This window comes from Podarcis filfolensis, assembly GCF_964270895.1.
Source record: "Podarcis filfolensis genome assembly, chromosome: 12".
Classification (NCBI taxonomy): domain Eukaryota; kingdom Metazoa; phylum Chordata; class Lepidosauria; order Squamata; family Lacertidae; genus Podarcis; species Podarcis filfolensis.
This window is the reverse complement of record NC_139614.1, coordinates 44,380,697-44,398,245: the sequence shown is the minus strand read 5'-3', so window position 1 is coordinate 44,398,245 and position 17,549 is coordinate 44,380,697. Positions and strand designations below refer to the sequence as shown.

The window sequence follows — 17,549 nt, the reverse complement described above, 5'->3', positions numbered from 1 at the left end:
AGAGGTCTGAAGGATTGCATTTGCCACCGCCCCCCAGTCGGAAGTTCCCCACCCCTGCTATAGAAACAAGCCCAAAGGTGTTTGGTGCAGGTACAAGGAAATGAAAATAAGTCGTTCACCCATAGAAGTGCCAGGTGCTCCCCAGAAGAACACCCACAACTCGCTTTAAAATATCCACGAGTAGCTGTTGCACTTCCTGACCTCAGCTGGGAGTCCATTGGCAAGGGGGACTTGCTCCACGGGAGCCAAAAGGGGCTGAGCGTTGTAGCTGCCAAGTGCTTGTTGCATCAGCCTTTGCATTCCCTGTGTCTGCAATAGAACCTTTCCATGCACATCATACATTGGATTTGCAGTCTGTGATGAATGGGATGCTTACAGAGACCATGACTACACACTGGGTGAAGCTTTGCATAACAGCATTAATACTGAACCCACTTCCTCGATACAGACTAATTTCACACACTGATGTAGAGATCAGGCAGCAGCAGCCTTACTGGCTGCTGCTGAGCTTCAGACTCCCTTTCTAGCTGCAGATCCAATGAACTTTATAAGTAAAACAATGCGTTTAAGAGGAAGCCAGGCCTGTGTTACATGGAGTTGTGCTACAACAAAAGGCAGCTATGGCGGGACACTTGGGGCAGGAATAATAGAATTGTTGAGTTGGAAGGGAGCCTGAGGATCATCTAGTTCAACCCCCTGTAATGTAGGAATATACAGTTGTCTCATATAAGGGGATCAAACCGGCAGCCTTGGCATTATCAGCGTCACTCACTCACTCACACACACACACACACACACACACACACACACTTACTCACTCTTTAACCAGAAGCGGGGGACCAGCTGGGCAGTTTGTGACTTAATGAACAATAAAAAATGCATGACAAAACAGCATACCCTTAACAAATCCTAATGCCACAACTCTCACTTTTACTTCACCACTTCCTTTGTGCAAACAGGGAAGTAAACCAGTAAGACTTACCTCAGCATTACACCATACACTCTTAACATTTCTCTGATGAAAATAGGAACATCCCATTCCATAATGATAATTTTACCATTTATACCCCACACATCTTCCAACATATATAAAAACATAATAAAACATTAAACATTAAAAAAAAACCCTTCCCTATACAGGATTGCCTTCAGACAGCAGTATTTCTCCAATGAAAATAGGGACATTATAAGGAAAAGCGGGACATTCCAGGATCAAATCACAAACCAGGACGGCTTCTCTAAATCAGGGATGTCCCTGGAAGAGGGACACTTGGAGGATCTGTTACACAACAGAATGGTTTGTTTCTCTGTGCCAAACCAGGGTTCAACATCAAACAACAATCCCTTGGGTTTAGAGGGCATTTTTCTCCAGCTGGAACTCAGTTCGGGCACCATTGCCATAAGAGAACAAGGGAGGCACTCATGGTGAGTTCTGGCACCCTTTTCTAGAAAAATAGCACCGGGTTTAAGGTTAGTTAGCAATTGTGGCCTGTTAGAAACAAGCCTGGGTTCTGATTTGGGAGCTAGCTGTCCTCTTCCTGGCTTGTTTATGCACTTATTCAAAGTGAGAGTAAACAGGTCGCCTGCACAAGCACACAGCTCATGCAAGTTAAGATTTATCAAGGTTTGTGGCTTACTGTCTTGGGTGAACACTCCCTGTGTTTCACTACAAGGAACAAGGGAATAAACACAGGTTATGGATTTCCTTATTCCTTCTAGAAGGCGGCCGTGAAGGTTGCAGTGAGCAAATAACAACTCTTCCTTCACAAAACAATGAGACAGAGATCCATGAAGAATGGTTAGCTGTAATTGCCTCTGGGCACAGTAGCCGCTATTAAGAAAATGAAGCAGCCTTTACAGACCATCTGGCAATACCGATTTGAGAACCTTGTCATGATGTACATTTGATTTCCACTGCCAAGGTGGGCAGAAAACAAGAACAATGCTCAGAGGTGTTCCAGAAAATATGTATGTCCTACTTATGGATTGTTCTGCCCGGACGCTGAGGTCCAGCGCCAAGGGCCTTCTGGCGGTTCCCTCATTGCGAAAAGCAAAGCTACAGGGAACCAGGCAGAGGGCCTTCTCGGTAGTGGCGCCTGCCCTGTGGAACGCCCTCCCATCAGATGTCAAAGCGATAAATAACTACCTGACATTCAGAAGACATCTTAAGGCAGCCCTGTTCAGGGAAGTTTTTAATGTGTGATATTTTAGTGTATTTTTGGTTTCTATTGAAGCCGCCCAGAGTGGCTGGGGAAACCCAGCCAGATGGGCGGGGTACAAATAATAAATTATTACTATTATTATTATTATGGATGGTTAGAGCAGCACCCATGGTTAGGATTAACTGATGGCGCTCAGCTCTAGAAGAGTTATGTGTAGTTCAACCGCAGCATGTATCACAGAAAAATCCATTCATACTGGAGGGGCATCAAATACAACTGAGGCATAAGCAAAATGCTACTGATCAATATTTGAGAGGTTTGTGGAAAATCAGAGTCACGTAGCGCATTTCAACCCAAAATTCATACACAAGGTTTTATTTAAAGCAAAACAGAAACCCACCACCCAAAACCTCGCTCTCACAATCTGCCCAATATGAACCCGCAATGGACTTTTGGTCGAAAAGCTTAGCCACGAAGCAGCGAACTCCTTGCACAAATGGGCAAGATGTCCAGGGTTTTTTTGGGTGTAGCATTTATTGCTCTGCAAGCGCATTAACTCGCGGAAACGTTACGGCTGCAGCAAAGGAACTCCTGGCGTGTGTCTCTGAAGCAGCAAGACGACAACTACACACGAGTGGGTGCAAAGACAAAGGAAGTGGAAAAATACTGTTGTAAGAAGTTTAATTTAAAAAAAGAGAAATTCAACAGTGCCTAAATCTTTATTTTTTTCATAACCTACAGTTTTAGACAGTTGTACATTTTATGACACAAAAGGAAACTTAAATTACCAATAGTTTACATGTAAGCCTGATTCCAGTCTTAAATGGAAGAAGAACAAAAACAAACACCCTCAGGAAAAAAAAAGGCCTCCATTTTACACCTCCTATTTTGTGACTTGGCAGCTGCTGCCCTCGCCAGGTGTGTCTTCGATTGTCTGCTGCTATCAGTGTAACAGGCTACACAATACCTAAGGGCTGCAGCAAGCTGAAAGGGGGGATACAGAGGCTGGTGCAGACCCCTACAGTCAGTGGTTGTTCATGATACACTGCACCACACTCACAAGTAAGGGCATCCCATTGCCCACTGGTTATGTGTGTTTAGCTAAGAGGCAGCAAAAATAAAAAGCAAAAAAATAAAAATAAATGAGCCTGACAAGTTTTGTTTTTTGTGTGACAGTATGTAAAATTGAGGTGGGGGCAGCTGGGTGGAAAATTATTGTAATTCTCCCCCCCCCCTCCAGAAGCAAAAATTTCTAGCTTTAAATACATTTCTCGAACAGACAGCCTCAGGAAAAGCTGTCTTTATACACGAGCACCAAAGGAATCCTACAAATTGGGATTGGTGGTTGGGTGGGTGGGGAAGGAGTCCAATTGTAATGGGCCCGGCCTGATCATTCTAACCAGAATCTCAGCTTTCGGGGGAGGTCTTAAAATTTCAAAATAAAATAAAAATTAGCGGAACTCAATAGCTGTATGTAAAACACTCTGTGGGATATGAACTTCTGTTCCAGCAGCCCCGTACAGTCTGGCTGGGAAAGTATTAAAGTGATTGGAGAAGTTATTTGGCATGACACTTTTTGCTTTTTATTTATTTATTGTTTATAAAGCTATTGCAGTAAAGTTTTAAACTCTTTTACACAGACTGTTATTTGTGTGAGAATTACAGTGTATTATCCTAGCACAAGTGGCAGCCGAATGCATGAAAACAGGAACAATCCACCTGCTGGTCTGCATATATTCAGCTGGCTGTAATGATTAGCTGCACACACTCGCTGCAGCCACTTCCCACTTCATCTGCAGCTGTTTCCTTCATGCTTTCAACAGGCAAACAAAGGAATCTTATCATTGGCCCAAACCATACCCCAATCTAGCTGCCGTTTCCCCACTGCTCATTGGGTAAGGGATGAACATTAAAACCCAACAACAGTCCCAGTTTGTTGATTTTGAATTCTCAAAGTGTGCCTTTTCAGGAAGGAACAAACAGATCCCAGCTTGCTTATTTTAAATTCTGCAGTGCAAAAAGCAGGCTGGTTTTTTTATTTTTTATTCTTTTAAGAGGACAATTAAAATAGCAGCAACCTATGTCAAGAATTCAACTGCCCTACGTGTTTTATGAGGAAACAAATCCCGAGATATGTACTTGCTAATATTTTGGCCTTAAGAGTGGTTGAGTAAATGCTGGGGCTGTGTAATTGTGGCAATGTCATTTCTTTCCAATTCCGGTTCTTTAAAAAAAAATTAATTGCAGCTTATAAGTCAGAGTTGAAAATTACATTGCATAACCATGTTTCATACTGGTCAAAATACACACTTCCAGAGAGTTTTTAAAATGTCAGGGCTTTTAAGACAGACTTTCTCCAATTCCCTTTTGCAGTGAAGAGGCAGAATCAGCTCAGCACACCAGAATAAAGTAAAAGAAACAAGGAAAAAACAAATTAAAGTAATATTCAAACCACAACATTTAGTTTATCTACATCCAGCTCAACAGCAACATTTATAATATATCAATAATTTTTATCAGTTTTTTAATGGTACCTTTTTATATGTTCTGATTATTTACACCTGTACAAGCAAAAGCACACACTTCCAAGTGCACATATTTAATACAGTATTGACTATTTCCATTTACAGATTTTCAACATTTTGAAAAAGATCAACTGCTTAAGATCTTTTAAGGTATATTACAAAAAACTGCCGCTACGTCCTGTACTACAGTGTGTTTACCCAGTAAGACCAGTGACAATACATACATACTGTAACTGAGTAATTCTGTATATGCCACCCACACCAACCCATGTGAGGGTCAGACTTCAGTAACTATAAGCTGTCTTATACAAAAGTTAAGGCAAAGTCATTTTCAAGTTTAAATAAAATTCAAGTCTTTAAATATTGGATGGAAATAATTCTTTTAAAAAATCAGTTGTTTAAATAAACCTCCTTTTTTGTGTGGAATAAACTATTCAGCAGGAAAACATTTTCATCCGAACCATCTGCTGCTTAAACACTCAAAGAAAAACTTTAGGCATTTAAAAACAAAAATAATTTATAGTCAACTTTATTAGAAACTCATTAATTTAGTGCATCCTTGTCCTTCAGAAAGCATGCCACTTCTAAAAGTAAGTAAGTGTGACAAAGCTCACTCCAGACAGAAACAGGGACCTCTTCCTTTACCATACATGCACACGCAAAAAAAGAGAACTCCATTATCCCATGGACTGAAAAATAATAATTAAATCCATATGCCAATGTATGCAGGTATAGAAAGGTGTCAGCACTTAGGCCGATTAAGATATGAACTCTTTCAAAGAGCACTTTGAGCATAGATTAAAAAACCTACACAGAGCACAGGGGTAAACCAGTAAGGACAGTAGTGACTCAAAATTAATTTACTCCGGCTTTGGGGGGGGGGGAATTGAGATCATCCTCACAAGAGTGCTATTGTGCTATCTTGTGAAAAACAGCCATTAGCAGGCACCTGCCATTTTGCAAGGGCTTATGTACTTTATTATTATTATTGTTTATTCACAATGTGCTTTGTTTTCTCTTTTCCTGAAAATTCAGGAAACCATTTTATTCTGGATTGAGAAGCTGGTTACTTGCTTGCAAGTCCATCAAAACAAAACCTTTTAGAGAAGGTGATCTTTATCAGGTTCACATTTCGTCAAGGGGGAAAAAAATGGTTGAAATTTAAAACATCAGAATTGTATGTATTTTGAAACCTTAAAAGTGTAATTTATTCGATGTTCTACAGCAGCCAAAATTTTAAAAAAGAAAAAAACAACAACCGAACATCAAACTTGTCTTACTGCTTATAAAACACCTGCTTTTCTTTGCACTCAAAATATTAGCTGCTGTTACTAGTCTTCTGGAGTTTTTTTTTTTTTTAAGATATGTACTTACAGACCAGTTATTTAAAAACTACAGCAGCATTATTCTGCTTAATAGATTAGGAAAATAACTCATTAGATAGAGCTTGTATTCACACAGCCACATGGAGGCTTAATAAAAAAAATTGATCTCCCCACCCCACCCCCGGATGAATACGTCTTCCCTTTAGGGAAAAGAAAAGGATTTTAGGCATCACCTCCAGTTCAGCACCAACCTAAATGTAAGGTTTAGATTAATTAAACCCTGACAGAGTAGACCATTTGCTCAAGGGGAATTTGGTGGGGGGGGGGGTGGAGAGCAAGAGAATTGGAGGAACAATCTGATTTACAAAGAAACAAAAAAATAATTACCTTGCAGGCATTTCATATACATAATACGCACTGCAAGCTCCTAACCAGCAACTCATTCTTTGTACTCTGAGTGGCAACATGGGTTTACTTCATGGTGAGAACTTTTAAAACCTCCTCCTAAGCACTAGTTTCACTGAGGAGATTTGGGAGGGGTGCTCTGTTCTTTCGTCAGACGTTTCCCAACGGCTGGAGGTGGGGACTTGCGCCCTGACGGCTGTCTCCTCTGGTCTTTGGGCTGTCCTGGATTGGACTTCGCAGGAGGGGGTTCTTTGCTTCTCTCTAGTGTTTCTGTGGGTTTCCTTTCATCTTTCCCACAGGTGACAGTGTTTGGCTTCTGTTCTTTTGGGGGCTGCACGGGTGACGGGTCCTTGGTTGTCCTCTGACAGATCTCTGCATAACTAGGTTTTCGCAACTCCTGCGTGATCAAAAGCACAGGACAGAGCTATACCACAACAGCGACATTTATTTGGGGCAGCAAAGGTAAGACCGATCAAGGGGAATGGTGCAGCTACAAAAGTGTGTCTCAATCACGCTCCAAGATTTGGGAAGGAAGCCGTGCTTAGAATTTTCATTTTACCAACAAGAGCTGCCGTTTAAGAACTTGGGAAAGCACGTTTGTCTCCACGGGAGTTGGAACAGCTCGAGTGGTTGACGCATAAGGGGCAAGCACACTGACATCGTAGAGATGGACATGCAGGCTTTGGGACAACTGCTTGGGAGAACAGGGCAGGTGGGAGAAGAACACGCAGCAGAGTTGAAAAGGCATGGATGACACAAGACAGAAACTGTGGATTCCTGATTCCTAGCATGCAACAACTTTCAAATCCAACATTTATGCTGGGTGTTCAGACATCTGGCAACAATTATTCTGTTCCATTTATCTATTTGGCATAAAGAACGGGCATTTTTCTTTTCATCATGATTCAGTTTATTGTGTCATTCTCCCTTTGCCGTTTCGTGTTTTCTTAATTTTATTCATTTCCATTTAAGCCGTTGGGCATTTATTATGATTTTAAAATTTTGCCCATCAGCAGCCTTGGAGCTCCCAACTTCTCAGGACAGGAATAAGTGTCTTAAACAAATTAGGTAAGACCAGTAGTGCAACAAACATGTGTCCGCAATGATTTGAAAGGCAGCTCACTAAGCAGTATTGTGGCTGCTGAGGGCATGGCATATTTTGGGGCACTTCAACTGATCCCAGAAGTTCTCACCACCTGGTGGCCATGAGAGCCATCAAGAAATGCCAAGAAAGTAGGTGACACCAGGGAAGCAGAGCAGATTTCTAGCTCTCCTTTTCTCCACCCCACCTCCCCTCAACTTCTTTGTTCTCAGGAAGCCAAGTCATTTGGAATTTTCTTGATTTTTTTTATTGCAGTAAATAACTCCTCCATCATTTAATAGCTGAGGACAGAAGGTGCTAATTAAACAGAGAATGCCTTAATGAATGTCAAATGCACTTACTGCTACAGCAGCCCCATTGACTTGTACTGATTTGCAAGCGGTAGTGAGTACAGAAGAAAGTCTTTCAATATTTGGGGTCTCTCTCTGCTGCTTGTCCATGACTTTGGAGTCACTGCAAAGTAGTACAAAGCAACATGTGAATGTAATGAACAACTTTGCGTTCAGCACACTAAAAGTCAACATGCAGAAGCCTCTATTCCTGTCTTTTGCTGTAGGGAACCAATGATCATTCGCTCCTCCCACTTTGGATGCATGCAAATGATGCTTTTTCTCCTCTTTGAGAGTCAGGCTTAAAGTTAGTGTTTGAGCATGCAAAATTAAAAGTAAATTCTAGACTACTGCTGTGGGTCACGCATGGGGTGTTAATGAACTGAATTTTTCAAGAGCTATTCACACAGTGTCATACCTAACCTTTTGATGATGGAAAATGCAAACTGTTGATTCAGAACAGTATATTTAAAGCCATTTATAATTAAGTCCTTACTCAGGAGGCTGGGATGGGGAAGGAGACCTTTCAAACGTCCCAGGTAGAGGAGAAGAAACTGGCAACAAAGGCTCTCGAGGAACTCCTGATGGAATAGTGTTTGTACTAGTAGTCGCGCTGAGGTTCTGAAGAAAACGAATTTTGGGTCATTTCAAATGCATTTCAACTCAAGGCAACATACACTCAAAGCCTTTATATAGAAGCAGACTTGGAAAAAAGATTCCAACAGAGCCCAAGAAACAGTTAAACATTTCAGTGTAGTATAGTATCGTATCAAAATACTTTTATTTCCAGAGTGTCGATAGATATCTTTTCAAAAAGAGAGCAAGAGCATCAAGTGTGTGGGAATGATTCATGTTCTTATGTCGCTGCATTGTTTTATATTTTCTGGATGCCCCATGATCATATTATAAAGCAGCTGTGTTCTATGTTATAAATCAAGCATTGCTAGGAGTGCTTCCTTTTTGTTTTCCAATGTATTCATTATCAATAAAAAATTGGTGTGGCATGAGCAAATTTTTATTCTGAAAGTGTGGCCCAGCAAAAGAAGTTTGAGAACCACTGACCTAGAGCAATAGCTCCAGAGAACTCAAAACAAGTTAAGGAATTGTTTGGTTTGGATGCAGAACACTGCTTGTTTGAACAAGCGCCCTCTAAATCTGGCCTTCCTCCAACCCTCCAATCCCAGCGCAGATTTGGAGAGGGTGCAGGTGCATGCAGGAGGAAGGAGGGAGGAAAGTTCTGTTGCATGAGCATAAATGCTTGTGCTGGCAGAACAAGTTGGTTGGATGCTGGCCTTTATTTTGTATGCTGATTTCATCTGTGCCACACCACACAATGACCCATAACCCTCAGCAGTGGTTTAAAGGGATTAGTGAGAATGCTCTATTCAGCAGGCAGGACTCTGCACAGGGCTGCTTGCACCCAAGCCTTTTATTCCAAGCAGGAGTATCGAATAAACTGCAGTGCTTGGTAGTGGCTACAGCTGAGTAGACCAGCACAAGCCATCATGTATACCAAGAGAAATTCAATTCTCTGAGTGTGGATCCTTATTCAGGCAGAATGAACAAGAGGGAGCAGAGACTGAGGGAACCCCAAGGTTTACAGTAGGGGGGGAAAGGGTTTGGGGTTTCAAAATATCTGGGGTGTGTGTTATGGAATAGAGTATACTGTAAGAGGGCGTGACTGGCTGGCACCACAAACAGCAAAATCCCACACTGCTACTTTTTTGTGCCAGGTGTCATTTCTGCAACAAGTGAAAAGGTCTCATGTTCATTCGATGCCATCTCTCACTGGAGGTTCAAGAGAACCTCTGACCAAACACTCTGGAGAGCTCCTTGTCAGTGATGATAGTACTGTACTTTAATTCTGGATGTATATTTGTGTAGTTGGCTTTTCTGCTTCTAAACCGTTCAGAAGTCTATTCAGGTATTAAAACTAAGGCAAGATTGACTATTCATCTTATTAAGTAGAAGGTGGCACCTTTACAGATGGTTGTTATAAGCTTTGCATCTGGGCAAGGACAACCATATCTTGAAACAGCACCCTTTTCCTTGCAGATTTTCTTTGATCATCAATAAGAGGGTGCTGCAGCAATAAAACTGCTGGCAGATTTGCAAAGCTAAGCAGAGTCCAGTGTGGTTTCAAATTGGATGGGGGACCACGTGTTGAGATTCCTGCATTGCAGGGAGGTGGAGTAGCTGACCCTCAGGGTCCCTTCCAACTCTACGCATCTATGATACTAAGGGTCACTCCCAAGTCCATCTGGCCACTGATATGAACCTCTTTGGACCAGTTCCACAAGCAGATGTAGGTTTGTTTAAGAAATCTGTCTGTTACTCGGCTACATTAGTTTACTGAAATCCAATTTAAAAAGCCAGCCCTGCTTCAGATGAATTTGCAACCTAGCATTAACTCTTTTCTGACAAATGTTTCACAAGTGTCGCAGATCAATTCACAGCACAAGGCAGGCTTCCCAAAGGAGAAAAAAGGCAATTGCTAGGGGAGGGGATGCCTTCATTTGCAGATCCCCTGCCCAGTCCAGCTGCATACTCACTCTTTCTTTCGATGTTCCTCCTACTATCACATTTGATAGTCTGTTTTCAAACAAGTCTTCAGTCTTTAGATTCCCAGCAGCTCCAGGCAATGGAGGGAAACTGGAGAGTCCCAATTCAAAACTTGGGGATGGAGGCTTTGGTGGTGGTGGAGACTGCGTTTGTCCTCTCTGCGAGAGAGAAAAAGTGCCGGGTAAGAAGTGTTAGGCTTCACTGAAAGACTATGAACTTTTAAAAAATCTTAACATTAGTCATCTACTTGTTTTTTAAAAAAATAACAAACAAACTATTGCCACACTGCTATATGCATCTATGTCCCAATACAGTGGTGCCCCGCAAGACGAATGCCTCGTAAGACGAAAAACTCGCTAGACGAAAGAGTTTTTCGTTTTTCGATGTGCTTCGCAAGATGAATTTCCCTATGGGCTTGCTTCGCAAGACAAAAACGTCTTGCAAGTTTGTTTCCTTTTTCTTAAAACCGTTAATACTGTACAGTTGCGACTTGACTTCGAGGAGCAACTCATAGCACGCGGTGTGGTAGCCTTTTTTGAGGTTTTTGAAGACTTTGCTGATTTTTGAAGCTTTTCCAAAACTTATTTTGCAGCCATTTGGTAAGTTAAACTTTTAAAACTTTTTTTGGGGTTTTTGGATTTTGGGTTGGGGTGTTTGGAATTCAAGGACTTGGTGTTGGGAAGGGGTTTGCAAGAATCTGGAAGCTTGTGTGGTTTTTTCCTGCATTTTTATGATTTTTTGTGACCATTGGGCCACTCTGCTGTTTTTTAAAAAAAAAATTCTGGGTTTGAATTTTTGTGTGGTGGGTGGCTGGGGGAACAGTTGAGGAGGGGTTTGCAAGGATCTGGGAGCTTGTGTGTTGGTTGTTTTTTTTTTTTGAATTTTTATGATTTTTTGTGACCATTGGGCCAGTTTTATAAAAAAAAAAATTCTGGGTTTGAATTTCTGTGTGGTGGCTGGCTGGGGGAACAGTTGAGGAGGGGTTTGCAAGAATCTGGGAGCTTGTGTGGTTTTTTTTTAATTTTTATGATTTTCTGAGACCATTGGGCCACTCTGCTGTTGTTTAAAAAAAATTCTGGGTTTGAATTTCTGTGTGGTGGCTGGCTGGGGGAACAGTTGGGGAGGGGTTTGCAAGAATCTGGGAGCTTGTGTGGTTTTTTCTGCATTTTTATGTTTTTCTGTGACCATTGGGCCCGGCTCAGGGCGGCTAACAACAATAAAATAGTGCAACATTCTAAAAACATTTCATTATAAAAATTAATTAAAATCAAATTGATGGCAACCATAAGCTTAAGTTCTGTAAAGATTGCCAAAGGAGAGAGTCAGGCTGCACCCTGACCAAAGGCCTGGTGGAACAGCTCTGTCTTGCAGGCCCTGCGAAAATATTTCAAATCCCGCAGGGCCCTAGTCTCTTGTGACAGAGTGTTCCACCAGATCGGAGCTGCAGCTGAAAAAGTCCTGGCTCTAGTTGAGGCCAGCCTAATCTCTCTGTGGCCTGGGACCTTCAGGATGTTTTTATTTGAAGACCATAAGTTCCTCTGTGGGACATACCAGGAGAGGTGGTCCCGTAGGTACGAGGGTCCTGAGCCGTAAGGTCCTAAGGCTACAGAAATGACTAAAAAGTAACAATAGCTGCTTGCACTAATCCTTAATGCATAGTCTGAAATAAGTAGTGCCTATTAATGTAACGGGACACGGTTGGTGCTGTGGGTTAAACCACAGAGCCTAGGATTTGCCGATCAGAAGGTTGGCGGTTCGAATCCCCACGACGGGGTGAGCTCCCGTTGCTCGGTCCCTGCTCCTGCCAACCTAGCAGTTCGAAAGCACAAAGTGCAAGTAGATAAATAGGTACCGCTCCGGCGGGAAGGAAAATGGCATTTCTGTGCGCTGTTCTGGTTCGCCAGAAGTGGCTTAGTCCTGCTGGCCACATGACCCGGAAGCTGTATGCTGGCTCCCTCGGCCAATAAAGTGAGATGAGCGCCACAATCCCAGAGTCGGTCACGACTGGACCTAATGGTCAGGGGCCCCTTTACCTTTTCCTAAAGGGACACGTCAGCTATGCACATGGAAACATGTTTCCACAGAGCCCAAACTCGCTTGATCATGGCCCCAGTTGGTTTGCTACAGGCAAACTGAAAATGATGGCAGACTTAACGGGAGAACCTGCAAGCCTCATACTTCATTTAAAAGGCTGTTTCTACCATTGCACAGGCGGAGAACGTTTTAAAGGAAGCTGGTCATCAACCAGATGCAGTCATTGGGGAAGGAACTACACAGGAAGGGGGGGCACATCTAAATGCACAAAGCATCCCTCACGGTGTATAAGATACCACCTCAAAAGAGGAGGAAAATGGCTTGGAATTGGGGTGAGAAAGAATTGGGAGGGAAAAAGGAACCAAGAGGAGACAAGGGTTGGGGGAAATGGGGATCAAGGAGGATTTGCATGACCTTATCTTCACAAAGACGCAGATCTAATATCCATTTTGTTATGGGGATTTTCTCCTTCCAATGAAAGCAGACTAGTCTCTGGCTGGGAGGAGAAATAGTGGATGGGTGGGTGAGGATCATTTTAGCAAAGCCTGCTTTTCAGTAACCCTGATGGAAAAAAATGACTCTGCTCCAGCCTTGGTATTCACCTCACGACCCTCAGGAGCTACTGACTGTATTTTATTCTTTAGTAATTATATCACGTCAATCATTTCATGTATTACTATGTCATTCATGGTATTTGTAGCCATAACAAACTCACCGTAAACTTGTCTTCTCTCTTCTTTCGATAGCCATACGAGTTTTTCCTGGAAGCAGAAACATCAATGTAATAAGAAACTTACTTTTGCTCTATGCATCGCTGGTAAGAAGCTCACTACATGACCTTGGGTCCTGACACTTATCTCTTGGCCTGTCAACCTCAGAGTTGCTTGGAGGATATGATCTTTTGGGAGGGAGGTGGAATAATGTTGTATGTCACCTTAATTCCCTGGCTGCATCATTGTAACTTCCTCCACGTCATATTATTTACTTAACCCTGTCTATTCATAAAAGCAAGGGGATCCTAAATAGGTAAAGGTAATGCAAGCAATTAGTTTTCCCAGCATGCTTTCTAACTGGCAGGTCCTGTTTTGGAATGGAATTACAGTACTTGTGGTATGCTGCAAGCTTGAGTCTTTGTAACCTTCACCTGAATATTATTTATTTATATAATTCCTAAAATTTCTACACCACTTGATTGTAAAAAAACACAACAAGCTCAAAGCGGCTTACAAACAGATAAAACAAGAAGGTTGAGAAAAATTCACAGCCATTACTTTGAAACATGCAAAGTTAAAACAGATTAAAGTTACCTCAGCTTTCTAAGCATCTGGTTAGCTTGTTTAAACAATAATGTTTCTAGCAGGCGCCAAAAAGAGTACAGTGAAGGCGCTTGCTTTATCTCAAGTGGCAGGGAGTTCCAAAGTACAGGTGCTGCCATCATTCTCTGGCTAGAACTTTAAAGCATAGGAAGCTGATAGAAGTCATTCACCTGTACAGCCTTCTTGTTCTTCAGAGAATACAATCAAATCCTGACACACGTTAAATAACCTGCATTTCAACTATTAAGTTGCAAAGATTGTATTACTGCTTCATTTTCCAATTTTTGACAATGAAAAATATGTTGATAAATAATACATTCTGGGATAATGGCAGTTGGCTTTCTTCGGTTTGCTTTTATCTGAAAGCCGGCTGGGGCCATCAGGGAAAAAGGAGGGAATATAAACAAACAAACAAATTCCCCACCACTATTTTTTCCATGTCTTTCTGTGCTTTTCTCTCAAATGATTAAGGGCTGACTATGCCACAGCCAAGTACATGGTGCTCTTGCTCCTGTTGTTTGTAAAAAAGAAGTTGTTTTTATTCAAGATTTCCTTGTGTTACAAAACAAACATATAAACAAGGAAAAGTACAAATAACGTCTCCATTTTTTATTCATAGTATCTTTTTCACAGTTTGTTTACGTTTGGTATGAGACATTATTGTCGTGGACATCATGCAGTTGCTTTCGTTCTCTTGCATAGTGTTAGTGCTCCTTGTTCAAGGCAAGCTACATTGTTCTACTATCCATACCATGGCTTGGTACCTGTATAAATATCTACAGCACTAGGAATTTGGGGTTTCTTGCAAATTTACAGGAGACTTAAATCCTTTGTAAGCAACTGTCTCACAATTCCCTTATGCTTTCTAAGTAACAAATAATGGCAATGCACATGAGGCTGATTAGTAATAGATTTTTATAAAGGACCAAAAAGACTGAAGTGCTGAGTTCTGCTCAGGGTTCCAGCCACTCCATTCGATTCCATTTCTCTCTGCAGTTTTGGTATTACAAATGGTAGCAACAAATGACTGCATTCATAGAATAAGAGTCTGGAGTGGCAAATAAGAACTAGCACAGTAACACCAGGCACAAGGGCTAGACTGTAAGACAGTAGCTTGACAACAGATACCTACAAAGGCTTATGAAATCTATCAATCTGCTCTTAGCACTCAGATGACGGGATAGGGGAAGAATGACAAAAATTCAATATCTCATAGATTTGCAGTAAAATAAAAAGGTGTCCAGAGCACTACTATTGGAAACAAACAAGAGGAAAAGTTGAAAACCACCGCTTATCAATGCTAATAAAGTGCAAGGTCCAATAAGCATTTACATTGCAATAATGGCACACACAGAAAGCAATGCCTATTCAGACCATTCAAGCAGCACAGAAATAAATTTCTGGCAAGGAATTGGGCTTCCTAAAAATCAGCTCTTACAAAAACACCCCCCACCCCCCACATTTCCAGTTTCAACACTCTGGCAGAGAAAGCTCTGTTGAAGGCTTAGAAACCAAAAGAAATGTTTGGCAGATTATTAAGATGTCTTTGGTGCTCTCCAGTTCTTCCTTGGCTGATCTTCCTTACTGAGTTTAAAATTCTTGTCCCTAGCCCGTGCAATATCAACCAAATAAAATATTTGTGTTCCTGAAAAGACCAGATGCAGCCAGCTTGCGGTCTTCATTCTGAGCACAATTTCTCCCTGTCAAATCACAGAGCACCAAGCAACAAAGGTTCTAGGATCCCAGGGCAAGGTCTGAAGGCCAATGAGGTCACCACCTTGGTAGAACTAAGCAGGTCTCAGCCTAGCTAGTACCTGCAAGGGAACCACACAAGCAGTGTCTTGGACTCCATAACCGAAGGCAGCCAGGATAAATAAGTAAGCTAAATTGCAACTTCCAAATTGTAATTAGTTACATAACAATTAAAGCAACAGAAATATGTTATTAGATTGAATATGGTTTGCCATATTTTGATATGGACCCTAGTTTAACACCAAAACACTTTCCCAATCAGATGTTTCTTTTTCAGTTCAGTACTTCTTCACTTCGACTTGTCACCATGTTATTGCCTCTTTCTACAAGCAATTATTTCCCTCTCTTGGACTCATTGCCCTAGAAGCATTCCAAACTGTTGCAGTCCTCTTTATGTAGCCATCAGAAATCTTCCCACTCACTTCAGTCTGCCAATTCTTTGTGTCAATACAGATTCTAATCTTTTTGTTAGTAAGCATCTTCTCAGTTCTTGCACGCCCGTTTTCTTAGATGCACCTCATCTGTGGAATTTCTTTCCCAGCCTCTCATTTATACAAAAACCCTTTAAAAAATGCTTTTAAAAGTTATTTTCTTTTCTCTTTCCCCGCAATTCACTCTCCCTCCTCACCTGGGGTTTCATCTTCCACTTTTCATTACTCCCACATGGTGGAAAGACATGATTTAACTGAGCTCTGAGCAGCACTTAGTCAACAAAAGTGCTTAATAAATGTTCCAGTACTCACCTTCCTCTACCTAAGCTTGGGGATGAGTCTAAAGCAGCAGGTTCTACTCGCCCACTGCCCACTTCGCGCTTGGTATAACTTGTCGTACTTTGCATCCGTGTCCTGTTTTGCCCTGGTTGCCTTGTTTGCGGGCTCCTGACACCGTTGATTAAGCGGTCAGCAGAAAAATTGAATATTGTAGGGCTCTCTAAAAGTCCTGGCCCTCTGTCCGCACTGGGTATTGTATGCCGTAGATGTGATTTGCTGGGATTTCTGGGGGAAAAACAAAAGACGTAATTTAAACCATCGTGCAAAATCTGCAGACAACTTCCAGAACCGCGCTGACGAACTTTCTAAAGGCTATTCCTTTTATAGCATAAGGCAAATGTTTACCAAATACATAAATTGTTCCGGCTGTTGCGGGAATCCACCCAACACTCATGGGAAAATGTGGCGTGATCTTTTAGAGCAATCAAAGGAAACTTTATCACATAACATGACAAAGGTCTGTAATTTTATCAGGACAAGTTGTAACAATTGTCTTCTTCTCAAAATCTATCTTCTACAAAGAAGATACATTTACTTCTACAAAGTCTATTTCTATGGAAAGGCCTGGTGCTTCTGTAGATGCAATGGCTTCCATCATGAGAATGTGCGCTCCGTCCACCTTAACCACGACGGAGATCTTGGCATCAATCTTAACTGTGGTTAACTCTCTGTCTGGTTAGCCTGAACCAGTGGATAAGATGGGAGGGTGGAATTTACTCTGGGGTAGAGGTACAGTGGTACCTCGGGTTACAAACGCTTCAGGTTACAGACTCCGCTAACCCAGAAATAGTACCTCGGGTTAAGAACTTTGCTTCAGGATGAGAACAGAAATTGCGCAGTGGTGGCACAGCGGCAGTGGGAGGCCCCATTAGCTAAAGTGGTGCTTCAGGTTAAGAACAGTTTCAGGTTAAGAACGGATCTCCGGAACGAATTAAGTTCTTAACCCAAGGTACCACTGTATGTGATTTTACGTTCCGTTCCCATCTTTTAACCACAGTCAAGAGAGAGTGGTCATTCTATACGTACCTGCTCTTGGGGATATTAAATACCTTGCAGCTCCAGGACTGACTCTATTCTCCTCCCAGCCATCATCCCCTCTCTTCCCACTGCTTCACATTCATGTAGTTCAGTTCTTCTGGCTCTAGAAGCCAACAATGTCTCTTTTAGAAGAAGCCTGCCTCATCACATTGAGATCTGTGGCCACAGCACTTCATGAAGACACAACGCCTGCAATTCTTGTAAAATTATTATTCCTCCTAGCAGCATA

General features: G+C 41.9%; 1 protein-coding gene across 1 annotated transcript in view; it reads right to left on the bottom strand.

The window, feature by feature from the left end:
• Positions 1 to 2,862: 2,862 nt before the first annotated feature.
• LARP4B (La ribonucleoprotein 4B) overlaps positions 2,863 to 17,549 on the bottom strand; it is a 63,989-nt gene continuing 49,302 nt past the window's right edge. Inside the window, exons 12-17 of the mRNA XM_083579590.1 lie at positions 16,256 to 16,507; positions 13,160 to 13,205; positions 10,401 to 10,568; positions 8,345 to 8,469; positions 7,861 to 7,972; positions 2,863 to 6,814 (exon numbers count right to left, since the gene is read on the bottom strand). Of these exons, the coding sequence (XP_083435716.1) occupies positions 6,530 to 6,814; positions 7,861 to 7,972; positions 8,345 to 8,469; positions 10,401 to 10,568; positions 13,160 to 13,205; positions 16,256 to 16,507 (988 nt within the window). The 3' untranslated portion in view covers positions 2,863 to 6,529. The remainder of the gene's footprint in view (positions 6,815 to 7,860; positions 7,973 to 8,344; positions 8,470 to 10,400; positions 10,569 to 13,159; positions 13,206 to 16,255; positions 16,508 to 17,549) is intronic.